Source organism: Oreochromis aureus, linkage group 12 (genome assembly GCF_013358895.1).
Source record: "Oreochromis aureus strain Israel breed Guangdong linkage group 12, ZZ_aureus, whole genome shotgun sequence".
Taxonomy (NCBI): Eukaryota; Metazoa; Chordata; class Actinopteri; order Cichliformes; family Cichlidae; genus Oreochromis; species Oreochromis aureus.
Window position 1 is genome coordinate 22820009 of NC_052953.1, and position 27340 is coordinate 22847348.

At 40.1% G+C, this 27340-nt stretch overlaps 3 protein-coding genes across 4 annotated transcripts; 2 read left to right on the forward strand and 1 right to left on the reverse strand.

Moving 5' to 3' along the window:
• The first annotated feature begins 181 nt into the window (after positions 1-181).
• On the forward strand, positions 182-16204 carry nol6 (nucleolar protein 6 (RNA-associated)). The gene is made up of 26 exons (XM_031736194.2): positions 182-322; positions 532-747; positions 880-996; positions 1085-1264; positions 1353-1521; positions 1674-1808; positions 2208-2371; positions 3084-3204; positions 3313-3371; positions 3497-3598; positions 3691-3806; positions 4004-4181; positions 4289-4411; positions 5237-5385; positions 9270-9345; positions 9928-10068; positions 10231-10348; positions 10558-10712; positions 12124-12287; positions 12401-12553; positions 12650-12747; positions 12912-13036; positions 14701-14790; positions 14882-15082; positions 15589-15690; positions 15877-16204. Exons 1-26 carry the CDS (start codon positions 284-286, stop codon positions 16024-16026), a joined length of 3441 nt encoding a protein of 1146 aa, XP_031592054.2. The 5' UTR covers positions 182-283; the 3' UTR covers positions 16027-16204.
• Positions 6680-9261, reverse strand: LOC116317435 (zinc finger BED domain-containing protein 4-like). Its single transcript, XM_031736195.2, has 2 exons — positions 7519-9261; positions 6680-7417 (listed from the first exon to the last, which is right to left on the reverse strand). The coding sequence occupies exons 1-2, from the start codon at positions 9088-9090 to the stop codon at positions 6869-6871; spliced, it is 2121 nt and encodes a 706-aa protein (XP_031592055.2). The 5' UTR covers positions 9091-9261; the 3' UTR covers positions 6680-6868.
• Positions 16205-20148: 3944 nt separating the features above from the next.
• Positions 20149-25732, forward strand: LOC116317443 (aquaporin-3-like). Of its 2 annotated transcripts, XM_039620374.1 has the most exons (7): positions 20149-20287; positions 20868-21000; positions 24046-24172; positions 24311-24448; positions 24612-24727; positions 24820-25037; positions 25130-25732. In XM_039620374.1, the coding sequence occupies exons 2-7, from the start codon at positions 20893-20895 to the stop codon at positions 25338-25340; spliced, it is 918 nt and encodes a 305-aa protein (XP_039476308.1). In that variant the 5' UTR covers positions 20149-20287; positions 20868-20892; the 3' UTR covers positions 25341-25732. The 2 variants fall into 2 exon arrangements, with proteins under 2 accessions (XP_039476308.1, XP_031592074.2); XM_031736214.2 differs by lacking the exon at positions 20149-20287 and having other exon boundaries at positions 20803-21000.
• Positions 25733-27340: the final 1608 nt, after the last annotated feature.

The following is a 27340-nucleotide window of genomic DNA, read 5'->3' on the forward strand; positions in this document are numbered from 1 at the left end:
CGAAATTATTATAGGCATGTGTCTGCGCATGAGCGGCTCCGGAGCACCAATCAGAAGATTGTTTGTGCAACCTATCTTGGTAAAGACGATTGGCCCCGCCCAGAGAGAGAAGCGAGCCAATCATCGAGCTCCCTCACCTTTTCTAACCCAATCAGGGAAATATTTTGTTGGGTAGCATGTTTCACTAACCCTTGGCACATGTGAAAGCGGAATGAAGGGAAAGCGTTGTTGATGAAACGTTCCTAAATAACTGAAATATTATCTCGTCGAAAACAGTTTAGAAATGAAGAAGAAGCAGTCCGTTCCAGAGGAACCAGCAGAGGTAAGACTTGAAAATGTAGTAAAGTTTGGCTTCCCGATCGCTCAGAAAAGAGCAGAACACTGATGCACGAGTGCTGCTCGCATGCCTACAGTTTGCTATTTACGTCGCACTGGAATCGCTTAGCGAACTTATCTGTTTCATACATTTTGTGCGGGGGGAATATTGGTAACTCGTATTACAGTGCAACATGTATAATTTGTTGTTTACAGATGATTCCCTCAGATTCCTCTCGACAAGAGGAGGACGAGGAAAATGAGGCTCCAGTTAAAGCAAAAAGAAGCAAAGCTGATCACGCAGGGGAGGAGGTTGTCTATCACCCGGTGAAGCTATCTCGAAATGATCTGTACCGACCTCCTACAGCAGAGGAGCTCAACCAACTGAAAGAGGCAGAAAGCCTGTTTCACTGCAGTCTGCTCAAAATGCAGGTGAGACGCCAGACTTAGTGACATAACCATAAAAGATAATGATAAAAAAGGAGTGTGATCATATCTCTTAACCCTGTTGTCGTATGTAACCACTGACCACACAAACTGATAGTGATCTGTTATCAATAATAGATGGAGGAGCTGTTGAAAGAAGTTGCACTGAGTGAACGCAGGAAACGCCAAATAGATTCATTCATTCAGACAGTCACCAAGTTAATCCAGACTGTGCCAGACTCACCAGAAGTTGAGGTATGTTGTGCTTTAGTTGTAACCAAAGCTTTGTGATTGGCAATGGATGGTCAACTCCACACAAATTCAAACATGATTTTTGTCTCAGGTAAGTGACCTGTCCTGGCTGTCTGGTGCAGTAAAGGTCCCATTTCTCTTGGTGCCAAAAACAACAAAGGGGAAGTTCCACATGGCACCTCCTTCTTCCATTGATCTGATTGGGAGCTACCCCTTGGGTACCTGCACCAAACCAAATGTCATGGTGGACCTGGCTGTCACAATTCCAAATGTAAGTCATCGTAACTGCTTTTGTATTCTACAAAACATCAATGGTATGCAGTGTTTCCATAGCCTTTACTCTGCTCATCTGTTGTTAGGATGTCCTCCATCCAAAAGATGTCCTGAACCAGAGGTATCCGAGGAAAAGGGCTCTCTACCTGGCAGGCCTGGCCCAGCATCTCGCTTCCTCTTCTGACATCGGGACCATGCAGTATTCCTGTCTCCATGGGAATCGACTTCGACCCGTTCTGCTGCTGACCCCTCCAGGTATTCAAGTTTTAATTAAATTCTTATTGTATACATTTTAAACATTATTCTATGACATTACGTTTACATTGTATGGATTCTATCATCTGTTTTAAAAGGATTTTTTTTTTTTCTGGTTGTGACTTTGAGATAAAAAGCATTTTGTATTCCAGGTAAAGACTCTTCCAGCTTCACCCTCCGTGTTCATGCCTGTCCGGCTCCCGGGTTCTTCAAGCCTAGCCGTTTCCATCCCCAGAGGAATAACATCAGGACAGAGTGGTACACTGGTCTGCAGACGTCCCAGTCTGGTAAGATTGTTATTGTTCGTCCCAGTGTTTAAATCCCCTCCAGTAAACTGTCTCAGACAATGATTTTACAGTTGTATGTTAAATTTAGTTAAATACTAACCCTCCAACTACAGAAGTAGAAGTAGCCTGTCATGAACTAGAAAAACATTAAACAGGCTTAAAAAAGACCTGGATATTTCTGATGGAATTAGAAGCAAAGCAGGAACATCAAGAGCATGCAAAGGAGATCTCAAAGTTGTTATTTTTTTTGACCTTCTGATGCAGCTTGAGTCTTTGAACAAAGTGTGTCTGGATTTTCAACAGATTGTTTTCATTGTATTGTATATTTATAACCATGTTATTAGTCAGCAACTCCTTAATTTAAAAATCTTTTTTTTTGTATTACTTATTTTGTCACAGAGAGCTCTGAACCTCCGACTCCACATTACAACAGCTCTGTTCTGGGAGATTTATTGCCGAGGGCTCACCTCCAGTTCCTCTCTGCTGTCAGCTCTCAGTGCTCAGCTTTTACTGATGGTGTGGCTTTACTTAAAGTCTGGCTTCGTCAAAGAGAGCTTGATCAGGTAGGAAGCTCTCGTTGGTTCTCACACTTGTTGCATAGAGTTCAGAGAAGTGTACTGCAAAGTTCAGCATAGCACTTTGCATTATATGGCTTGACAAAGCCGAAAACCCCAGTCAGAGATAATGGTTATAACAATGGTTATAATCAACTTTATTCTTGAATGGATCAAATTGAAATGCTGAAACTTTTGATTTATTTAAACATTAAAAGTTCTCGTAGCCTAATAAAGGAGATTTGGAAATCAATTTCGTTTATCTCCAGATCAATTTATTTTATTGATTAAATAATTATTCTTTGTGATAAATGGCCTACAAATACAGCTGATGAATTCTCTGATCTGTATTCTAGTAGCTGAGGTTCCAGCAGTGTAAGTTTTGGAAGCAGATTAGAGTCAAACATGAAAACATTTATACATATTCTGCATCATCGATTAAAAACTTCAATGATTAAATGCAGATGTGCTCCACTAATAATTCAACACATATTGTTGGAAGTGCTGTAACTTTCCAGATAGTTTTAAACTGAAATTCTGATCCTTGCCTGATCCACATCATGGTTTTAGCACAGGTCACCATTAAAATCTAGCCAGGTAGAGAGACAGCCATTTTCACAACACTGAAAACTCTGATTTAAAGCTAAAGCTAAAAAACTTCCTACTTTAAGGTGTATTTATTTTCTTACCTTATATCTTTATTGTTCTCAATGTCTTATAGGGCACTGGTTGTTTTAATGGCTTCCTAGCTTCAATGCTGCTGGCGTATCTACTGATCACTCATAGAATCAGTAACAGCATGACGGCATATCAGCTTCTTCGAAACGCCTTGAACTTCTTGGGTAATTTTATTTTTAATGGATGTCCTCCTGTGTCCTTTTTCTAAATTTTGGTAATTGAAAGGTAACTTGCTTATCTCTGTTTTGAATGCCTTGCACCTTCTCCTTCAGCATCTACAGATCTGACAGTGAATGGAATCAGCCTGGCCAAAGATCCTGACTCTACAGCTGTGAGTTATCAAACTCAAATTTAAAACACTAAATGTGTGCATGTACTTTATTCACACTTTTATTTACTCCAGAACTATTATTCAACCCCACCCCGCCCCTCCCTTCCCTTATCTTTACTCTGTAGCCATCCATTTCAGAGTTCCACGATGCTTTCCAGGTTGTCTTTGTTGACCCTTCGGGACACCTTAACATGTGTGCTGACATCACTGCTTGTACATACAAACAGGTAACTGAACAGTGGTGTGTTTGAATATTTTTTTTTTCCACTCGTGATTTTTAAGCAACTGTTTCTGAACTTTCTTCACTTTGGTTCCTCAGCTGCAGCATGAGGCGTCTTTGTCAATGCAGTTCTGGGACAACCCTACAGTGGATGGGTTCCAGTGCCTCCTCATGACACCCAAACCCATGATAAGGACAAGTGACCATGTGTTCCAGTATGTTTCTATAAACAAATGCACATATTTAGTTAACCTTGCATACTAGGTAGACAGTTGGGTTCTGCACCTTTTATTTAGGAAACATGGTTAATAAATTTAAAAAAAAAAATCTACACATGGAGGACTTTTACTTTCAGAGTAGAGATCATTTTGCTCTTCATCCTCTCAGCTCTTCTGTTTCATTTTCCCCTTAGGTTGTGTGAGCTGGTGAAGCTTCAGTCCAGCTGTAAGAAACTGAATCTTCTCAGTGAGCTGATGGACCACAGTGGGGATTACATCCACACTGCACTGCCTTTTATTCTGTCTCTTCTCCAGCAAGGATTGTCCCAAAGGATTCACCTCCTTACCCACTCCCTCTCTCCTGACCCTAAGGTGAAAAAGACTTGCATTCAGGATTTGCTGCTTTATTTCATATTATCTAAGTTACCAATGTGCAGAAAGAATCGTCTCTGACTGACTTTATTTTGGTTTTATTTCAGTGGTCTGTGGAGAGCGAAGCCCCAAAGCACAAAGCTCAGCCTCCGCTATCTTTTGGTTTGCTCTTAAGGGCAGAGCTGTCATCCACTGTCCTAGACCGAGGCCCACCAGCAGACAGCCCCAAGGTAACCTCACCTGCCTTTATTTATTGCATGCATAGGGTTTTATTTCTTGATTTAGCCATTGGAGTTGAAGACACAAGGTGACACAAGGTTTCACCTATCGTGGGTTATTTTTAGAATGTAACTCGTTTATTGCGTAACTCCCGCAATAAACGAGGGACCACTGTATATAGACTTCTTGCACTACAAACCAGATTCACCTAATCATAAAGCACTGTATACTGTGCATATATACAGAGTTATGGATAAACATGGGGTTATTTGGGGTATGTTGCCCAATGGGGCTTTAACTTACAACCTGGAGAACCAGAGAATCAAACCACCGACTGGTTAGTGGATGATTCACTTTAACTCCAGAGCCACAGTTCAGTTTGAGAATGGTTTTCTAGGTGTAAGAAATGTATTTTTACTTAAAGTGTGTTTGTAAACATCTTGAAGAATATTATACTGCTGCAGACAAATATAGCACTTAAGGGCATGATTCTGTATTACTAGTGGCTTCATAGTGTAGTGGTTCACACACTCGCTTGACCAAGTGCAAGGTCACCGGAGATGGGAAGGGCATCCTTGTAAAACTCTACCAACTCAAAACATGTAGAGTGACCCATTGTGTCAACCCCCTTGTGACAAGGAAGCAGCTTAAAGTGGACACATGGGCCTAACTATGGCTGGATTTTGCACTTTTTAACCAGCTTTTCTTTTTAACATAAAAAGAGATCCTGTTGTTGGTATGGAAATTGTGCTTATATTTTCTGTTTTTTGTGGGTTTGTTTTTAATCATGCTTGTGATTTAAAAAAAATTAAAAATCAATAATGTTCCTGTGCTAGGCGGCTGAATTTCGTCAGCTGTGGGGTCCTCGCTCTGAGCTGCGTCGCTTCCAGGATGGTGACATCACCGAGGCTGTGCTGTGGCACGGAGAGAGCATTTGCCAAAAGCGTCTGGTTCCCAAACAGATCATCACACACTTGCTGCAGCTGTATGTATTTTATCTCAGCAGAGCCTAGTTGAGAGACTAACGAACTGACAATACTGTTAATACAGTGTAGTGTGGTGATCTTTTCCAACTATAACAATGATAGAAATATTCAGTAAGCTGTAATGCTTACAAACACCAAGGTGAAAGAAAGAAAGAGGCCTTCTGTTTTTTCTTCCCGTCCTTAATCGTGAAGTTAGTCTATTCGATATTGAATAAAAACAGTTATCCGTTGCCATTCACAGAACATAATGCCTATGTTAAGGTGAATATGGCACATTAAAGACTTCAGCATGATTGTAGAGGACTCTCCTCTAGATACTTGTTCTGACAGTTGAAGCTGAGTTTCAAGAATTTGTTATGACTATACTACTACTACTACTACTGGTTCACTGCAAGCTGTTTCAGGCCTGAAGTGCCAGTATGAAGTCGAGCAAGGTGACAAAACAAACTGATTGATTTTAATTTTGAGAACTACTTGGAATATGTCGTAAAATTTTTGCCTGCAGCGAAGTAACAGTTGTCGTTACTTCGCTGCAGGCAAACTTTGTTAAAAACTCAAAGGCAATGACTTCCAAGTTTTAGTGTCTGAAACAAGTTTTGACTTATACCACTGTTGAACACAAGCACATACAACACGCCAACATCTTCCTATTTTCTTGACTTCTTGCTTCTTCTGTTACCTTTCAGTAACCTTAGGCTACGTTCACACTGCAGGTCTTAATGCTCAATTCCGATTTTTTGATCAAATCCGATTTTTTTGTCTGCTTGTTCACACTACAAATAAAATGCGACAGCAAACGTGCTTTTAGTGTGAACGCTCAAAAGCGGCCTGCATGCATAAAAAAGAGATCACACACACAGCGCTCTGTTTAGACCCAGAGCAAACAGTATTGTTTGACTGATGGCCCTTAATATAAAGACTTCGGACTTTACGTTTCCCAATTTTTGCTTTAAGTTATTTTGTTATTTACATAATAATGTAAATAACCTAATAATTATCCTTATTGCTGTTTTAGAGGAGCGGTGCTTCAAAGGATAGCTGCAGATTTCTGTCAGAATCTGCAGATTATACAGTACAAATAAAATGTTCACATTTCTCCAACGTTGTCTTCCCCACAGTTTAACTGACATCTACACTGGATGGCCAGGAAGCGTTCGCGATGTCTTCTCCGGCGCTGATAATTGGCGTCTGTCTTGTGTCAGTGACGTAAAAGACGGATTTAATGCGACATGACCGTTCAAACAGCAGTCGCTTTCTAAAACATCGGATATGTATCAGATTCAGTACCACATACGAAAGTGACCCAGATCGAATTTGAAAATATCGGATTTGTGCCGTTCACACTGCCATACCATGATCGGATATGGGTCGCATAGGGTCAAAAAAATCGGATTTGATGCGCTTTCGCCTGCAGGGTGAACTTAGCCTTATTCTCTTGTTGGTATAGGGCACCAGCATCTTCAACATCTAAGGTCATGCAGGTTATGCATTTCTGTTTACAAAGATCATCATGTCAACATGCTCTGGGCTCAGTCTTCTGCGCATTGTCGCAAACGTCTGTCCTGCTTCTGACAATAAAGACGGCAGCGATACACCTGGTACACACAAATAGTGTCTCGCCAGAGTTGCCAGTTTGGGGAATCTTGGTCCATTTACCCTCCACCAGTCGAGAGGGTTAATGTCTAACGAGGGAGCAATGTCTCTTAAGTAGTAATCAACCTGAGCCTCAGAGTCGGTGGCATAGGAGGAACTGTAGTTGTCGCCAAGGAGCAGCACCATAGTGTTTTTGGTGTCACTTCTGATTTGCGAGGGCACAGCCGCCTGGCTAATATCCGGGGTGACCAAAGTCTCCTGCTGCTCATCCTTTGCACCTGCAGTAGCAGTTACTGCATCCAATTTTGAAACTAGTTCATGCAACTTAACCTTTGCAGCCAATCTCCCCGTTGGTGTAAGGAAGCTCAGATGTTTGTGGCGGGGGTCCAACATGGAGGCGATAAGAGCCGGCTTTGAAGCCAGGTCATTAGAGTCAACCTGCAATAAGTAAAAATAAAATGGCATAAATATATGTAAAGGGAATGCAGATTATTTATCTTTATCCGTGTTAATACGTTTCAGTCAAAACCGGTGCCTACCTCCATGTGATTTCTAAGTGACTGCTGAACTTTGAGCTTAAACTCTGAGACTTGTTCGACGTCATTCTCTTTTGGCACGAGATGAGTCTGAACCAGGCTGAAGGTGATCGGGTAGATATTAGAAATGGACACCTCCGTCTCTGCAGATATGACTGTTGTAGCCCATTTAAGCGTCGCCAGCACAGGCGTGAAGTTCTCAATGATCTGCCAGCAGTCATCTTCAATCTCAAGGGTCTGAGCTTCCTGCCTGCTGGTGACGGTACGGTCGGAGAGGACGGCTTTAATCGCCCACCGTTGTTCAAGCAAACGTTCAAACATGTCGCAGATGGTGTCCCATCTGTCTTTGCTCGACTGGATGAGCTTGTGTTGCGGCAGGCACATCTGAACTTGCTTCTGTTCCAAGGCCTCATTCGCGAGCAAGTTGCAATTAAAGTGCTTAACTAGTTTCCCGGCAGCAACAACGATGCGGAGTAAATCTTCACTCAGTCCATCGCTGACTGCTCGCTGCAGCGTTGTGGCAAAGCAAGTCGTGTAGTCCCAGGTGGCACGGGTACATGCTTGGACTGATAAGCTGTTCTGCGTGTCGTTATGAACACATGAGGTCACTTTACCGGCGATAGCCCATGCCTGCACGGTGCTGAGCACGCTGTCTGTAACAGTGTCTGCACTGGAGTGGCTGCCTGCTGAAACTTTGTGCGTCTGGCTGCCTGCTGAAACTTTGTGCGTCTGCAGCACAGCTGACCTCCCCTGCCAGTCTTCTGTTATAAATGAACAGGACACGGTCATGTACCTCTGAAAGGTGAGACCTGTCCAGAAGTCTGCAGTGAGAGCCACTTTCTCCACTCTACCCAGCTGCACCATAAGCTCTTCAACCTTCTCATGGAAATGGCCTTCAATAATGCGTGTAACATCACCAACAGATGGCATTTTATAACTGTGCACAGTGTATGCAAGCAGCTCGCGAAAACCATCGCCACTAACCATGCTGATGGGGAGCATGTCCTTCTCTATCATTCTGGAGATGAGCTCAGTCACCTCCGCATGTGTTGCCAGCGACACACCGTCGTTGGGTGCTGCGTCCTGGTGCTTGTTTTTGATGTGGTACATCATGCTGGTGGTGCTGCTCCTGTATTTGAGCTTCGTGCCGCACATCGTGCAGTGAACCTCGTCGTCCACTTTGATGAAGATATCCCAAACGGAGCTCCGCTTCAGGCGTTTCCTCTCGCTGGAGTCCCGCTCAGCAGGGGTGATGTTTATGTTGGGTGACATGACTGCAACCTGCGTGATTTCCGAGTTGTTGGGAGCGTTCTCCTCCTCGATGCACTGAACGGTGCAGATCACGGGTTTCTCGTCTTCGTCCATCGGCGTCGCGGATGAATGGTGCCTGCTCATGTGGTTCATCATGGAGGTCGTGGCTCCGCCGCAGTATTTCAGCGTCGCGTTGCATTTCATGCAGCGGACGAAGTTCCCCGTTTGTTCAAAGCAGTCCCACACGGAGCTGCGCCTCCTGCCTGTGCGCTTCATGCTTACTTCAGGTGTTCCAAGCCTTGGCAGGCTAGCAAATGTTAGCATTGACTGCTATCGGGGGGGTTAAAAAGACGGGGTTTGGGGGAATGTAAACAGTCTGTGACCTGTTTCACTTCGGCATGTGCCCTAGAAAAACATGGCGGTGAGGCAATTGTGTGTACAATTTCACTGAAGGTTCAAGTTAAAAAAAAAAAAAAACAGAGAACGTGTGTGTCATCCCGTAGGCACGCAGACATCCCCGAATCCTGTGTGCGGTATGTCGGGGCGATGGTGGATGACGTCATTAAAACGGGAAGTGAGGTAAACCGTTATTATTGAATTATTTTAGCCACGTATGATGGAAATTTCAAGACAAACTCTGGCATACCGTTCATATTTTTCCCCTAACAGTATGGTTTGGGTCAATACAGATCCATCTAGAAAGTATGAGTAGTTTGTTTGACAATAATAATAGTATTATGTCTTGTTATACCTAAAATATAAAAAAAAAAACAGCTGTAATGGTCTAAATATGATTTATTTATATATTATATATTAATTATATAAACTTAAAATGGCAAGACCATTCTGCAGCTGTTCGGATTTATTATATAAATACATATAACCATTACAACCACGTGTAAAAACACATCCCACCGGCATTTTTTTCGGATAATTATTTATCTGTCAAAGCTCAACTTTCTTTTATTATTTAACTTTTGTATACTTTAGTAACAAATTCTGTACTTGTAGCTAAATTATCTTAACAATTAAATAATTTTTTGTGTTAAAAATAAAGTCTAATGCTGAAAACCACCAGGAGAGGGCATCAGTGATGTTTTTCATCAGTACATCTGCCTCTGAATGTCTTTGTTCAATATTAATACACATTATGCTCTTCAGGTGTCTGGCACTGGAGAGGAGGAGAGCTTAGTGGTGGTTCAGTCCTATGATGACCTGAGCAGAAAACTATGGAGGCTGGAAGGTCTGCCTCTCACCATCACTGCTGTGCAAGGAGCGCACCCTGCACTCAGATACACACAGGTAAAACCCCTTGCTCTTACCAGAAAACTGGTAGTTGTTAAAAAATGCATACTTTAAAATGGCACCTTGATCCCACTCCAAGCCTGTGAGCTCTTGTTCAAATATTGATGTGTTTTATATTAAAGTGTGAATTTGTACTAACGTTTCAACTGTGCCTTGCAGGTCTTTCCCCCACGGCCACTGAAACTGGAGTATTCCTTTTTTGACAGAGAGAAAACTTCCAGATCACTGGTGCCGAAGGAAGGCAAACCATGTCCTGTCTATATCACTCCTATTACAGGTCAGTGGCTCATTCATCAGAACATTTCTAAAGGATCTTTGAAAAAACTGCACCTAGGTGTGTAGTAATTTCCACTCTGGCTGCTGTTCATGGTGTATATGTATAAACTTTCACTCAAACTAAAACCTTAATCTTCATTTTCTTGGGTACTACAGACATGTAGCAATGCAGAGTCATACACCAATGCATTGGTTGCCTTATTCTTGCAGTAATCTGTCACATGGAAGGGAGTGGGAAATGGCCTCATGACCGCCTCGCGATCCAGCATATCCGAGCTGCCTTTCACATCCAACTCGGGGAGTTACTCAGAAAGCACCATAACTATACATGCAGGCCCTGTCCTACCCACCTGGATGTCTGGAAGGTATGTTTTTGATTATGTGTACCTTTAGCTGGCTTTTCTGTGAAATTTAACTTGATATATATAATTGTGTGGATGCCCTCAAAGGCATCCACACTATTGAGTTCCTGTTTCTCTTTATTCTTTATTATACTTTATTATTCTGGTTGCTTCCGTACGTTTTTCGGCGCTTAACTACTCCCTCAGTTTTTGTGCTATTTTCTCCATTCAAATCTTAAAAAATTCTGCTCTTTCTGCTCTTTCCTACTACGACTTTGGTGCTCATAACTTCTATACTTTTTGAGATATTGAATTTTTTATGCAATATTTTTTGCCCATTTCTGCCACATTGTCAGTGGGGTCACTAGTTTCCCTTGCCGGTTTGAGCTGTGTTTTAGCTCAGTGAGATAAGCAGCCGTTCTCAGACTGGGAGGCCCGGGTTCAAATCCCACTTATGGCAACAATTTTTTTTCAGTTCACAGTTAAACTTTTTTAACTCTTTTCAACACAGATTTAAGCAGCTTCACCCCCTTTCAGCAAAATTTTCAGTTTTTTCTGCTGTTTTCAGAAAAAAAACTCCTTTCAGCAGAAATTCTGCTGATTCATCTCTTTTCTGCAAATTTTTCAGCTTTTTCACCTCTTCTCAGCACAAAGCTCAGCAGCTTCTGCTCATTTTAGCAGAATTGTCAGTTTTCAGTTTCTTCACCGCCATACAATTTTTTGCAACTTTTCATGTTTTTTTGCTATTTTCAGCAGACAGCTTCAGCGTTAAGGCATCCACACAGCATTTTCGCAGGAAATGCAAATTTTTCTAGTTTATAACTGAAAGAAGGGTTACTGAGCCACTCTCTTTTAGTGCAACCAGTTTATTCTTAGAGCAACTAGGGGAAAAAAAAAACAGACCAAAAAATATTAAGTTTATATTCTCTTATTTTAACAAAAGACAGAGAACCTCTGTAAGTATGGTTAGGTAGGTAATCACATTATTTACATAATACTATAGATACTGTAGCTTCCGCAGCTGTTCCATCATGTTATTGTCTCCCCCAAAACACTTCAGTTGTGTTTTGTGTGCCTTTTATAGCATTTTTTCTGTTTGCTGGTGTTTCCTTAAGTTCCTTAAGTACATTTGACAGTAGGTCACTTAGTAGTGTATAAGTTGTTCGAATATTTTTTTTTTTTTTTTTGGTAATGTTTGATTGCAGGGAACAATACTCCTTTTCTTAAGCTGCCCTTTCAATTTGGTATAATTTATATTGTATCAAATCATAGCATGTTCTCTCAGTGCACTTCTGTAAGACGCTTTTAAAGAAATGGAGAAAAGTTCATCAGTTTAATTAAAGAGCTCGCACTTGGTGGGAGTAAGGGGTAAAAAGTCCCATTCTACAGGTAGAAACCTTTGGCTAAAGCAGCACGTGTTTCCCTTTGCCCCTAGGATGGCCTGGTGTTCCGAATCCAGGTGGCATATCACCGTGAACCTCAGGTGCTCCGGGAGAGCTTGACTGCAGAGGGGCTGCTGGTTGTAAGAGACAACGATGAGGCCCAGGCTCTGGAGATGGCGACCATTCACAAGCCTCTGCTTACTAGCACATTACATGGGTAAAAGTTCAAAAGTGATACAAAGTAGTTCCTGTGTGACAACGCAGACTTATGTTTTTAGTTGTGTCTTTTCATTTTCTTCAGTCTGGTACATTTTGTCTTTTTATTTGAAGGCTCCAGCAGCAACACCCATGTTTTGGCGCAGCGTGTCGCCTGCTCAAACGCTGGCTCAGTGCTCAGCTGTTCAGCGACGACATTACAGAGGACACAGCAGACCTGCTGGTGGCGTCGCTTTTCCTGCAGCCCGCTCCCTTTACTGCTCCCAGGTAGCCACCACTTTTGCTTTTTTTTTTTTTGTGTAGGAAACACGTTTTCCTCTGTTTGTTATGGGTCATGTGAGTGAATTTCTCCACCTTCCTCAGTTCCCCACAGGTGGCCTTCCTTCGCTTCCTTCATCTGCTCTCCTCCTTTGACTGGAGGAACAATCCGCTGATTGTCAACCTCAACAACCAGCTCACGGGCAAGTGCTCTCTCACACACACTCCTTTTCCGTGTGTGTGACACAAACAAATCCCCCTTGACCTCTTTCTTTTTACTCACCCAACATACTTCTACATCCGCCCATATGCTTTGCTGTTTCAACGCCAAATCTTGACTTGTTGTTCGCCTCTCTGTCACGTGTAGCTGTGGACTACACAGAGATCAAGAATGGCTTCATGGCCACCCGGGAGTCCCTGCCTGTCATGTTTATAGCTACGCCTAAAGACAAAAAACTGTCTATGTGGACCAAACGCTCACCTAGCATTCAGGTCAGTGGACACACAAGTACACAAATAACAAAACATTTAATAGATCAGCTCTCAGCGCTGAATTTTAAATGATTAAATATTACCTTTGGTCAGTAAACATGTAAGAAAACAACACTGAAGACTGTACTATAGCTTAAAATACATCAGAAGTTTTTTTTCCCCTCCTTTTGCTTTTACAGTGTTTAAAAAGTTTCTTGCAGATGCAGAGAATCATAAACAGCGGTGTAGAAAAGAGTTGCATGTTCTTGGCAAAGAACAGTCACATAGTTTTCCAATCCGGGAGCCTTTCCTTAGTGCACACTGCTCTCCTGGATCACACTGAAAAGACAGGAATCATATTAAATTGAGAGAGTGATTCAGTACCTATATAAAAGATGATGAATTGCTCTAAACAGACTGACTAGATCAGTTTTAGAAATTCCAGCTGGTGTTAGTTTTTGCCTTGCATACCACAGGGAGATAGCCATGCTTTTTTCTTAGAACTGGAAACGGATGGTTCTGAAGTCTTTCCAAAACCTCGTGTAAATCATTGATCTGAAACAGCACATAAAAAAATTCAAAGGGTCAAATGATAAACAGGATTATTGAAGTAAATAAATCTGAGAACGATGTTTACATCATTAATTATATCAGCCTAAAACCATCAGGTGTAGCTCACCAGCTGCTTTTTGTTGCCATCCTCTTTGGTAGTGAAATAGGTAAAATATGTAGTTTTATATTCCTCTGTTTGGACATGACCGCAGCCGTAAAGTAGTCCTGTGGCACACAGTATCGTACAGAAAAGACACGCACATGAGCCTCCCATAGTGTGCAGCTGACCCAGATAGGTTTCCTGTGCTTGGCTACCTTGCTCCTGTTAGAAACAACAACTTTAAGGACCAGCCTCTCCCAGCATCCTCCTTTATAGTTCTTGGAGAACAGGAAATTTGTGCTGTGACGTCCTGATAGAGACGTCACTGTGGAATTAATCATAAATGTTGACATTGATTCCAGTTTACCTCCTGTGGATCCTCGGGATGTGAAGCCTGAGGGGGTCATTGTCGAATTAGTACGCACAGTTTTGTAGAGACGAGTTTGGTAATGAGTCTTTTTTTTTTGTTTGTTTGTAGTTGTTGCAGTTCCTGTGAATAACCACCAGGGAGCACACTATGAAAGTAGTCCATTAACAGATTGAATATTAAGTTTATTTCTAATGACAGTGTTTTCCAATAAAGACTTCCATGACCATGACTTCAAAAATGTCATAGAGGTTGAAACAATTCATATCTGGGCTAGAAAGAGCTGTCAGGTTGAATGATGTTCTCAATTAACATGGTTTGAAATTGGATGCCCTATTGTTGTAATCGACTAACTTTGATTAAAAATGTGGTGGAAGTTCAAAGCAGATTTAAGGGGTGAATTTAAAGTTGTTGTTTGTTTGTTTTTGTTGTTTGTTTGTTTTTCAACAGTTTGGCAAAATTAGAAACCATACAGAAAATGGTGTTTTCACTGCAGCTTTCCAGTTGTTATGCAGTTACCATATGAAATTAGGTCCCCAGATAAAATTATTTTACAAGATATGGGTAACATATATTCCAGTGCTGACTGTTAGTTTGAAAACCGAGACAGTGTTTTTGGTGCTAATAGTTCAAAATGTTCAAAGCCACTTTTGAATGTGTGTTCAGATGCTGCAGCGTGTGATAATGGTGGCTGCAGAGAGTCTTAAAGTGCTGGAACATCAGCTGATAGATGGCAGCCAGAAGCAGGATGTCAGGGTGGGTGAATACTGCCTTCATGATTTATCCACTATATAAATGCAGATTTTTGCTATTTAAGTGTTTTCATGCGTTCTTTGTATTTGTGTAGGTGATTTTGCGTCCTCCTCTGGAAGCTTACGATGTTGTGATTCACCTGAACCCAAAGCAGGTCCCCTTGCTGGACCAGGCAGTAGATCCTCCGGCCATCACCTTCAGCAGGGGCGTGATGTCTGGCAGTGCGGCTCAGCCTGGAGGGCCCCTTCCAGTCATCGACTATAACCCTGTGTCCCTCTACCTGGGAGAGCTAAGAGTTAGCAATGTCTTTCAACATTTCAAATGCTGAAAATGTGTTTTTGACAGACTTTTCAAAAAAAGAGTGAAGCAGATATTATGCTTGAAAGCTGACATGTGATGCAACAGAGCCGCTTCCAGATAATAAAAAATTAAATCGCAGACAAGAGAAAATCCGAGAAACTCAGCTGTTCTTATACTATAAGGCAGTGAAATCCAAACTGCACAACATTCATACTAATTCCTGTTCTTCCTCTATATCCCATCATTTACATGTCTATCACAGTCCTGTTTTGACAGAGTGAGTTATAACAAAAGCATCAAGTCAGTCAGTCCAAGCTGATTTGGACTTACTAGAGTAAGCTTGTCAAACTGAAGTGGGTTTTGGGTTTGTTTTTGTTTTGTTTGTTTGTTTGTTTTTGGGGGGAATATACCCGATAGTTTTCTAATAGGTTTTGCTTTGAGCTTCACAAATAAGTGTCAGTTGACTTGCATAATATAGTTTTATTTTTTTTTTATTTCCAGGAGGCATTTGGAGACTTGGCCCTTTTCTTCTGTGATCCATGTGGTGGAACAGTAATCACAGTTTTATGGAAGCCAAAGGCATTCATCCCAACCCCCTTTAAGGTAATTGCAAAGTGACTTCCATTTAAAAACATGAAGGTAGGAAAAAACCAACTTTTTTGGGGTGTGGAAAACTTGCTTTTGTAATAGTCATTCTCCTTCATTCTGTTCATTTTCACACCTTCACACTAATCACCTTTTCCTCATGTTTCCTTTTTCTTTGTTATTCTGTTTTTTACAAAACATCAGACGTCACAGGTGTCTGCTCGCAGCGTGGAGGTCACTGGAGATGAAACTAAGACTGTTCCCAATGTTGAAGCAATACTGGAGGACTTCCGAATTATGGGGAAGGGCTTGGTCAAGTCAGTGGAAGCCAGGACTGAAAAATGGTCATTTTAGACGCAGCACAAATAAACATACTCCCCCCCCCAGTTCAATTCCATTACAAAATAATAAAACGGTGAAAACATGAATGAATTTTGAGCTTCTTGTTAACCATATGCGTTAACACTTCTGGCTCTCATCCATCTGTGTTTGTTTCATGTCCAATAAATGCATACATGCTGTTTGTATTTCAGTTTATTTGCCTCTTAATTTCATTTAATTGTCTTGATTTTTATACATCTATGGGTATATAACACTTGCACATCTGCAAAACAATGACATTTAGCTTTAAAGTCATTTATTTAAAAAATAGTTATTCAGAAACCTTTATGATAAAACTTTTGAGTCATTTATCATAGTTTTTTATTAGATATAATTAGATTTATATGTACTCAAGTTTCTCATGAGGATTTCCTTCCTTCCACACGAGGGGACATTTTAATCATTTTAATGGAACTTTAAAACTTTTTCCTCTTATTTAATTGACTAAGTGATGAACAGAGAATGCAGTTATCTATGACTGAAAGCATATGTAACCATATGCAGCAATTATGTGTAAGTACTGTATGAGTAACCATTTTAGTAACCTAAAACTGTTGGTAGACATTCAAAACTCTGCAAACGGGATCTATTTCATCAGTGCTGCTGATGCAAAGATACTGTTTGTGTTTTATTTTAGACAAAGAAAAAGGCTATGATTACCAAGAAGAGCAATGGAACTTGTGAATGTTTTGCTTTTAATTTTTCTATTTCTTTTTAAGTTGTCACCTTTGTTGCTCATTATAAGAAAAACTAAACATGGCTTGGAGTCACAACTTTTAACATTTGTACAAGCAGGACAGCAAAAAGGCAGCAGAAGCTAAATTCTTGTAATATATCTTGGTCAAACTTGATTTCCCTACTAAAACAAAAGAACAACTGTAAGCACAGAAGCTTAGTGTTTAACACAATTGCCCTGTGGCAAAAAAGGTTCAAAATTCCTTTTGGGTGCAGTTTGCATGTCTTCCCCGTGCTTGTGCCAGTTTCCTCTGTCAGCTTGTTTCTCCTTACTCGTTTAATGCTGCCCATTTACATCCATGATTTTCTTGAGAGACGCTTAATCTTAAAGGTTGAACTGGTTCAATGAGCATTAATAAACTAATTATCCACAAAGTTGGCTTTGATCTCATGACTTCAGTGGAGTTGTAAACATGAAAATTGCTTTCAGGTTTTGATCCACCATACAATGCCATCTAAAAGTCTGTTACTGGCAATGGCTTCTTTTGTTTTTTGTTTTTTTGGCATGGCAATGATCCCAAACACCACTGCCAGTGCAGTAAAAACAAACGTAGACAGAAGAACATGTAGTGGAACACCATCAGCTATTAACTGGCTTCCCCAGAGCTCAGATTACTGGATTATTAAAGCACTGTGGGATCATGACAGAGAACATAGCATAAAGACAGTTAACATCTGAAGAAAAGGTTATCCTTCAAGAAGCCTGAAGACTACTTGAAGAAATGACAAGAAAGCTTGCCAAAGAGAGTTCAGATGTTGAAGAATAAAGGTGGCCACACAAAATACTGGCTTTCAAACATATTAGAATTGTTGAAAATCTGTTCATACCTCATATGCTGTATTCCCATGCTTTTCAGTAAGTCACTACACCTATTTCCCATTTTCCCAGAAAAGTATAAAGAAACGAGTGGCTGAAGACGTTCTCACAGTACTGTATAAATGAAGATTTTATGAACAAAATCCATGTATTTATTTGCTTTATGTATTCTCAAAAATTCATACATCTGCCATTGGGTTTTGATCAAAGCAGGTGAATAATGTATAGTGATGCTGTCATTGTATTTTTAACACAGGAAACCTGTATATTACTGCATTCTGGTTCTAAAACAACTACAGTATTGCCACTCCTACACGAGACACATCTGGCACACATGTTGAACACAGGGCCATAGATCAAAAACTTCAATAATATCAGCGTAGATGTTTTTTTAGTAAATTGTTAAAAAGTTTGAAATAGTGAAGCTGGGGTAGGCAACATATTTTTGCCACACCTGCACTCACTCTGGGCACTTGTTTTCAGGCTTTAGAAAAGTGAAGACAGAAGACTTTGAAAATATTTTAAGTGTTTTGAAGTCAGATGAATTGAGTAGTATGAACAGCATGAAAAAATGCATACAATAGAGTCCAAAGGTACATGGAGCTACCTTTTCAGCCAAAGTCTGCGACTTATTTTTTTTTGGTGGGCCTATAAACAGTGACAAAGGCTATGTATTTCTTGGTAGCTTCTGTGCCTTTTCTCCTGCTCATCATACTACAGTTTTAATTGTAAGGACGTCAAAAAATAGACTTAAATTCTTGTGGGTATCCCCATTTTTTTCACTTTCGCACTAACTGTCCAGTTTCTGAGCCAAACTCTTCCAGGAAAAGTTGGATAAAACCACATGGCTGAAAAATGCAGCTCCACTGTCTTTCAAAATTGTGTTTGAGCTGAAAAACTGAATACATACAAAAATGATGTTCTTTAAGCCTCCAAATAACATTTCATTCTTAGCAAAATTAACAGTTTTTGAGAAAACAATGTGGATGTGCATAGAAAACGCAGGTGGAAAAGGGGGACATACAAGAACAAGAAGAAATAATACCAGTCAATATCAATGTAATGAGAAATTTCACACTAATCTTCAATTTCCCTTCATATAAATTTACATCAAATTCTACCATTTTAGAATCCTGCTTTCCCCAAAGTTGGTTTAGGAAGCATTCTCCTCAGTAATCTCCTCAGGGAACGCCTGCTCCTAGTCAAAAAAGAGGTTCCTTGTAGAATGTTACACAACGTGACTTAACCATGTTCGAGTTGACATGTCTGGCTGGCAATGACTCAGATTGCCTTTTACACAATAACACCCCATGAATATATAAATTATGGAGAAAAAGTTTTCTGCAGTTGACATTTTAAATAAGCAGTCTTATGTGTCTATAAACATATGCACATTTGTTTAGCAGTCCTTGGGTAAATTCCAGTTGGTAAATTCCAGCTGATGGACTCCACTGTCATGCACAAACTGGCAATATCAACAACACACACAGACAAAAACAGGAGTATTTTAGAATGGGATCCAGATTCCTGTTGACACCAGCATAGGTGAGGCCTTGCAGAGCACATGTTCTCACATTTCTAGCCAGACAAAGGAGACATAATGTATGGTGATGAAGTTTCAGAAGAGGAACATAAGAAAAGGTCAGACAAAATAAGGTGACAGAAAGAGAAGAAGAGAAGACGTGTGTGATTAGCTGGGAATGATCCAGTACTGGTGGCAAACAGCATGAATTACACATGTGTGTGTATTTGTGTGTGTGCTCCGATAACTCTGGAACTCTAGGGTTCAGAATACACTGCTTTGAAAATAATGGAGATTCATTTGTCAAGATGTATATATATATCCATATATATATATAGATAGATATATATATGTATATATGTATTGTTGGGATTCAGAGATTCTTTTATTGCTATCATATAATCTGCCTTATGTTGAATGTATTAATAACATGTTTTAGAGTATTATTTTAACAGTAATATTGTTTACAGGGTTCATATTGCATTGAATATGTTTGTCATCACATTGACCTTTCTATTTACAGGTGTAGTTATGATCATTTTATACACATTGCATATCTGTGCTTGTTTAGAGTTGATGTTCTATCCAAGAGGGTTTTAAGCTTCACTGGTGAGAGTGTCCAGGTGATACATGTTGAGGGAAGATGAGAACATAGCAGGTTAATTGCATGCATGCTTACAATACACATAAATCTAGTAGCAGGCCTGAGTGAAGGCCCAAGTGTCTTCTGCTTCTTATTTGAGACCTGCGCCAATTCAGTCTACTTAAAGATTGAGGACGAGGGTCAATTATTAGCCCTTAGAGGCCCTGAAGCTTGAAGTTATTACCTTAAAAGGAAGGTGTTATCAAAAAGAGGAGTTATATGTCTGTTTATAGTTATTAGAGATGTACAAGATGTACCCTTGTCTGTAAACAATGTATTTTTGACCTGTATTGACGTGTATGTGGGGGCGTGATCCTCTATGCTATAAAACCAGAACCCAGTGTATTTTTATCAGAGCAAATAAGCCATATGCTGATGATTGTTCTCTGTTGTCAATAAACTCATCGTTTGATTGCACTTTTCTGGAGCCTCCGTCGTTTGTTGTCTGATCTGCAGTTGATCGATCTCGCTTCAGTATATAGCATTCTATATGCTATATGGCTCTTGTGGCAACCAGGTAAGTTTGGATTTGCTTCCACTTGTTGTTTCCCAATGAGTGGAAATAGGAATTCTTTCCAACATTTGCTTTTTTAAATCAAATGAAAAACCCAAGATACCTGTGTATTAGTAAATATATGATTATATCTTATTTTTCATACAGTGAGTACTTCTAATCACAATTCAGAGGGACAGAGAACAAACATCATCAGTAAACTTAAACATACATTTAAGTTTAAATATATAACTACATTTTATTTGGTTAGACTATTTTTGGTTGTAAAGGCGGGTAAAGTGTTGACAAGTATCATATAAAAGTATTTACCTTACAATGCAAAAATGTCCTAAGGAAGAAAAAAAAAGGTGTACAGAGTGTGTGTGTGTGTGTATGGGTGTTTGTGCGTGACAGGTGGTGAGGGAGTGAACAGGTCAGTAACAAAACCAAGCTAGCACAGAGGCGGGCTATAGAGGGGTGGGTCCAAGCTCAGAATGGCCATCCAAGGCCGTTGGCTATAAAAGAGGAACTCAGTCCTCTCAGCTTCACAGGCACTCAGGAAATTCTACCAACTCTGTGTGTGTGTTTGTGTCATTTCTCACAGTCTCTTCAACCTGTGACAAGAAGACATGGGCTGGCAAAAGCATTATCTGGATAAACTGTCCCGCTTCTTCCAGATCCGCAACCTGCTGCTTCGTCAAGCCCTGGCAGAGTGTCTTGGCACTCTCATCCTTGTGGTAAGTGCATGCTTGTGTGTGGAAGCGCAAGAATGTGTGCACCTGTGTCTGTGCGTGTATGCATGGAATTCATGTATAATCTCAACACAACATTAAAACAATATTCATCCTTTAAATAATGCTTTCTGATTATGAATGACCCCTGCTCATCTGTTATATACATATATGTGTGTGTGTGTGTGTGTGTGTGTGTGTGTGTGTGTGTGTGTGTGTGTGTGTGTGTGTGTGTGTGTGTGTGTGTGTAGGATCCTAGAGGCACAACCTCACCCTTTCTTCACATAAAAAGGAGTTATATATGTGCACATGAACATGGAAGTTAATACATGCAAAGTAATGATGATAATTCAGTATGAGGCACAGCACATTTGTTATTGTTGTTTTTGTTTTCAGAATCAGTATTAAGGACAGAGGCTGACCAAAGACAAAATAGAATTTTATCTTTCATTGTCTCAAACATAAAGGTTCAAATAGGCATCGAAACAATAACTGTGAGGTGGACAACTTTTGCTTGCTAACTGAAATATATAGATATGCTGTAGAAATATAGACTCCAGACTATACCATTAAAAGTTGTTTATTTTGAAATGATGCCAAGAATAAAATTGATTTTACAGTTAATAATTTAAATTCTAGTAAAAGATAAAGCCTAGCAGGCAGCGTATTCTTTTAATGACTAAACATGTTTAATCTTGCAGCATAATGTGATCTGTAAACCAGATAATAACCTGATAATAAACTCACAAAAGCAGGCTACCCCTGATTAAAATATCCCTTGTATGTACATAAATATGATCTACATTTCTTTTGAGCACTTTGGATTGATCTATGTTAAATCATTACGGGAGAATAGAAATATTTGACCTGTTATGGTGTAACTCTTGGTGTGACTGCTGATAGGACACAAAGGTGTGGTGAAGTTATTCATCAGGACACGTTCAGTGGCAGAATAATAGGTGCCACATTTTTCTTACGCAATAATGTCTTGCGTAAAAAGTCTGTCCTCTTTCTTCTTAATTTTTGTTTGTGATATTCACTGTCTCCAGATGAACTCAGGCTCACCGGGTGTGTGCAGCTGTGCGTGTTTTAATATTGTCTGAAATTCATGGTAGATTTGCTCACAACTTGACCATTGCATATGGAAAAAATTAGTTCTAGTCAAAGGCATTTAAAATATGTCATGAACTGACTGAGTAACTTAGTGTGCTTAAATGCCTCTTCACTGAGTCTAAACTGGCTTTGACCTTGGAAGCCATTTAGCAGCAGCAGCATCAGCAGCAGATTGTGTCTTTGGTTGCCACTGCAACTGGTGTGCTAAACCCATGTGAAGGTGGAATCCATTTTCCACTTCAAAAGCAGTGTGCTTTCATCTGGAGAGTAGCTGTTGGAATTCCTCTAAGGCTCTTCATCCTGATTTTAAAAAGATCCCACAGAGACCAGTTTCAGGCCTCTTACTCCCAAACAAATCCTAAGTGTCTGTTTCAGTTGGCTGACTGCTCTGCAGTTCTTTTATAAGCTCCCTGACTGTGTTAAAATTTGGCACTATAGATGTATGAAATGCTGAATCAGCAACTTGAATGTTTGTTGCTGGGTTGCAGTTAAGCTGCATTATGACAGAAACATATGAAGTAACTGTAATTTGTGAAAAGAGCACAGAATCACTGAATATGAGCACTTATAGAAGTGCTTATGCAAGCTGGAAGTAGCTCTCCCTGTGTCCAAATTTAGTATCAGATTTAAATGAGACCTTTCTGGTGGAATGCGATCTAAATCAGGAAATGGGCACTCACAAGCTAATGGCTGATCATTTGTAATCCAGTGCCTATGACATTAAGAAGTATCAAAAAGACTTTGTTCACACTCCTAAAAATAAAACAGCTAAGCACAATTCTAGCATAAGACCCAGCTATATCCTATTTTTCCAGCACGGCTGGTCTCATCGTAGGAGGAGAGTTTACACTGAGCACAGTGATAATGAGCACTCCTCAGGCGCCAGTCCCTCTAAAGGCGGTTCCCTCAGACTAACCTCAACATCTATGTCATCTGATCTCAGTGAAAAGAATCCTCTTCAGGGGGCTTAGAGCACAGAAGCCTAAGCATGGATGCTTACATACTACACTTACAAGCACATCCAAAGAACACTCATGGATATATGCACAAATATAATCACGAGGTACTCTGAACACACAGTTTGACAGATGCTGTTTGGTGCTGTTCCATCCATCTATCCATCCAGTCATCCATCCATCTTCTTCCGCTTATCTGGGGCCAGGTCGCAAGGGGCACCAGCCTAAGCAGAGGGGCAAGACCTCCCTCTCCCCAGCCACCTCGTCCAACTTATCCAGGGGAACATCAAGGCGTTCCCAGGCCAGCCAAGGGATATAATCTCTCCAGCGTGTCCTTGGTCTGCCCCCGGGCCTCCTCCCGGTGGGACATACCCGGAACACCTCACCCTGGTGCTGTTGATAAAGAAAAACGTTCCCAAACCATCTTTTTCCTCTTTTCAAGTGGATTAGGACTTGTTTTTCCCCCTTCTTAGATAAATCACTTGGGAATAATGACAGTTCCCCTCCGATCAAGGTCAACATACTGACCTTTCTGTACATGTGGTGTAGTCTACTCGTGCCTGCCCTTATTAAAACAATGGATTTAATTCAGAACAGGTCTCATTCAGTGGGTTTTTGTTTTACAGGTCTCACAAATAATGATCACATTCTTTAATCTGACCTTGATTGACTAACAGGGCCTCTAATGTACAATATTTATATTGTGAGATGCTGAGTATGGTTGATGTGGTACACAAAACTTTGTAAAGTCTTGATATGCAGAATGCATTTCTCAGAGCAATTGGAAAGGATTTCTTCCTTTCAAACAAAAGTCAATGCAACAAACGAACAGAAAACATTTAGTCAAATTTAAATAGACCCATTTAAACAAAAACACACGTTGAATTTTTCATTATATTAACTGTTCTACAAGAGAAACAACCAAAAACTAGTGGATTCATTTATTGGGACCCAATTGAACTTGAATCTACTCTCTCTCCAGATGTTTGGCTGTGGTTCTGTGGCCCAGTTGGTGTTGAGCGGTGGTTCTCATGGTATGTTCCTTACTGTCAACTTTGCCTTCGGCTTTGCTGCTACGTTAGGCATCTTGGTCTGTGGCCAAATATCAGGTAAGCAAACTGATTTATTGATGTTTATGTTATGTAACATGTATTTAGAGCTTTTTTTGTTTTACTTTAGGCAAGGCTGTGATTTTGTGTGATTATGGACTGCACACACTGACATAATGTCAACATTTGCATTTGCAGGCGGCCATCTCAACCCAGCAGTAACTTTTGCCTTGTGTCTGCTTGGAAGAGAGCGCTGGAGAAAGTTTCCCATGTACTTCCTCTTTCAGACAATTGGTGCTTTTTTTGGTGCTGCTATTATTTTTGGCATGTACTATGGTAAGTGAAGACTTCTAGTGATGAGTCAGAATTATCTTATTATATAATTATTAGATAAATATATAATATATATATAATTATCGTATCTTATTATTTAAGCAGCAACAACAGTAGTAATTAAAAAAAAAACACATGAACCATCTTATCATTTGGATCCCATTAGATGCCCTGTGGGACCATCCTGGAAGTTTTAATGTGACTGGACCTGACGCCACAGCTGGCATCTTTGCTACTTATCCTGGAACCCATCTCACCCTTGTCAATGGTTTCTTTGATCAGGTAGTCTTTTGAAATGCAAACTGGTTTTATATACAAATTTTAAGAACAGAATATAGATGGGATTCCCTTTTACATTTCCCTTTCCTACACAGATTATTGGCACAGCAGCACTGATAGTTTGCATTCTGGCCATTGTGGATCCTTACAACAACCCCATCCCTCAAGGGCTGGAGGCCTTCACTGTGGGATTTGTGGTTCTGGTCATTGGATTGTCTATGGGCTTTAATTCTGGCTATGCAGTCAATCCTGCCAGAGACCTCGGACCACGTCTTTTCACCGCTATAGCTGGTTGGGGGAGTGAGGTTTTCACGTAAGTGGACAGATTTTAACTACTTTTCCTTCATATTACCTTTACAGTGATCCCTACTAACACTTACTAACTCTTATTCTGTCTCTGTTCAGGGCTAGCCCAGGCTGGTTCCTGGTCCCTGTTTTTGCTCCATTCCTTGGTACCCTCATTGGTGTAATGATCTACCAGCTGATGGTTGGTTTCCACATGGAAGGGGAAGTACGTGACAGAAAAGAGAGCACAGAGCAGGAGACTGTCCGACTCACCAATGTGACTTCCAAAGACAACTCCAGAGAGGCTGTGAAAGAAAGAAATGAGTGTTAGTCCGTTAGAGAAATGTCACTTAAAAAAACACATGCACTTGTAAATACATACTATCCCACCATCACTTACTTCCTGAGACAACTATTGTTCTCAAACAATTGTGTCTGTTGGGACTTCTCCCCAGATAGATATCAAGTTACCTTCTGTACAGTCGCATGTTTATGTGTCACAGTTTAGAGAACTGACTGTGTGTGAATTGAAATACGATTTCAGAAGCAAAGAATTACATTAATTCTTTTATGACATGAACTTTCAGATTTTAGTATCTACAACACCAGACTTAACAGTATTGTATGCTTTACACCAGTTTAATTTTAGATAATCTTTTTATTGAGTTTTACATACTTTATATTCTGTATATACTTAGTTAGATTAAAATATTTTTAAAAATCCTGTTCTGTGCTTTTCTCAGCCCATTTCAATGGGATTTTAAAACAATCAAACATAAGCATGTTTAAACATTTGTCTAGCTATCTTGTCTATATAATGAAAATAGTACATTTCACTTAATGTAGGCGCCACTCAGTGACATTATCATACCTGTGCAAACTGCTGACTCTGTTATCTTGGGTAGAGAGATTGTGGCGAGGGTTATAGGGCTATAATTTTTCTACCCTTTACAAAGACAATCTTGAAGCAGCTAAATCTGCTTTTTTCTTATATCCACACGTGTTTCATTTTTGACCAAATTTTCTAAATAAATGTTATTTAAAGATATTAAATTCCATTTCCATGCTTGAAACTAGTGTGAAAAAAGTCTTATTTTATAGAAACATATTGCCTGCGTTCATCAGTGTCTATTGATGGGTGGGTTTTGGTTTTTTTTAATATCTTTTTGGTCCTTTACTAGGCGCCAGACTGGACAGTAACTCTTTAAATTTTGTATGTAGGTTGAGGGGAAATGCTTTTGAATGATTGCAGTAAAGTTCTCCTTTTTGTGGTTCATGTTACTCTCCTGATATTCCTTTTTCCTGTTTGTCAGAAGTGCTTCTCATTTCTGAAAGTGACTATACTATGATTACATGAGATAAAAAGTACAAAACATTGTCATAAAAATAAGCTGAAGTCTTCTTTAAATGACACATAAAGGTTCACTTCTCAGACAGGCTAGATTGCACCTATCCCCTACTGACAAACTAAATATATATCTTACAATAATGAACAAGTGTGGGAGCAAGGTATAAAAGAGTAATTCAGTGCACTGCCCTACAAACTCACTGTTTTCACTATAGCTAGGGCTACCAAAAGTTGCCAACAACGCCACCTTTGGAATTTCACCCAAAGAAATAAGTACAAACACCAGTAAGGTACACAGGTTTGTTCCACTAACATGAGGCAGGAGATGTGATTTCACAATTCAAAGTTAAAATTCGTTACTCAAAGAGAACTTTTTTAAAACTCTACACATTCAACCATAACGGGAATGGGGGTTGGTGTTCAGGACTGAGGATGGTCAACTTGACGGAGAGACGATTTCAACAAATAAAAAAGATAAATAGGTCACCCCAGACACTTGTGAGCATGCACTCAATTGCGAAGAGAATCTGGCACCAACCACACACACAGCACGTAATAACAGTCAGCTGGGAAACCCTCCACCACCTTCAGCTCTCAGCCTGGATGCAAAAGGGATGAAATCAGCAGGGTTATACACAAAAAAGGATAAATTATACATTAAACTTAACAAAATCCTTTCACAATTTACCTAACAACCGTTCGTTAACAAAAACTACAAAAGTTAAATAATGCTTGATAAAATAAAAACAATTCAAAATGAACCCCACCTCAGACACACAACCCATATACATTAAAATATTTAAGACCCGGATTAGGGAATCGAACTCAGTTGCTGCTCAAGCAGCAGAATTTGTGCTTGTTTGTGCTTTTTCTGCCTTTAGGATTGTATTTTCTCTCTTCAAACACTAAGGTTAATTATGGAGTTCCACAGGGTTCAGTGCTAGGACCAGTTCTGTTTATATTATACATGCTTCCCTTAGGCA

Excerpts from the sequence above, each read along its gene's own strand:
- LOC116317435 (XM_031736195.2), bottom strand. The coding sequence starts at position 9,090 with ATGCTAACATTTGCTAGCCTGCCAAGGCTTGGAACACCTGAAGTAAGC. Across the intron at positions 7,418-7,518 it reads CACTTAGAAATCACATGGAG|GTTGACTCTAATGACCTGGC; the intron begins GTAGGCACCGGT and ends TACTTATTGCAG.
- LOC116317443 (XM_039620374.1), top strand. The coding sequence starts at position 20,893 with ATGGGCTGGCAAAAGCATTATCTGGATAAACTGTCCCGCTTCTTCCAG. Across the intron at positions 24,173-24,310 it reads GGTCTGTGGCCAAATATCAG|GCGGCCATCTCAACCCAGCA; the intron begins GTAAGCAAACTG and ends TTGCATTTGCAG. Across the intron at positions 24,449-24,611 it reads TATTTTTGGCATGTACTATG|ATGCCCTGTGGGACCATCCT; the intron begins GTAAGTGAAGAC and ends GGATCCCATTAG.
- nol6 (XM_031736194.2), top strand. The coding sequence starts at position 284 with ATGAAGAAGAAGCAGTCCGTTCCAGAGGAACCAGCAGAG. Across the intron at positions 4,182-4,288 it reads CCCTCTCTCCTGACCCTAAG|TGGTCTGTGGAGAGCGAAGC; the intron begins GTGAAAAAGACT and ends GTTTTATTTCAG. Across the intron at positions 12,288-12,400 it reads CTTACTAGCACATTACATGG|GCTCCAGCAGCAACACCCAT; the intron begins GTAAAAGTTCAA and ends TTTTATTTGAAG.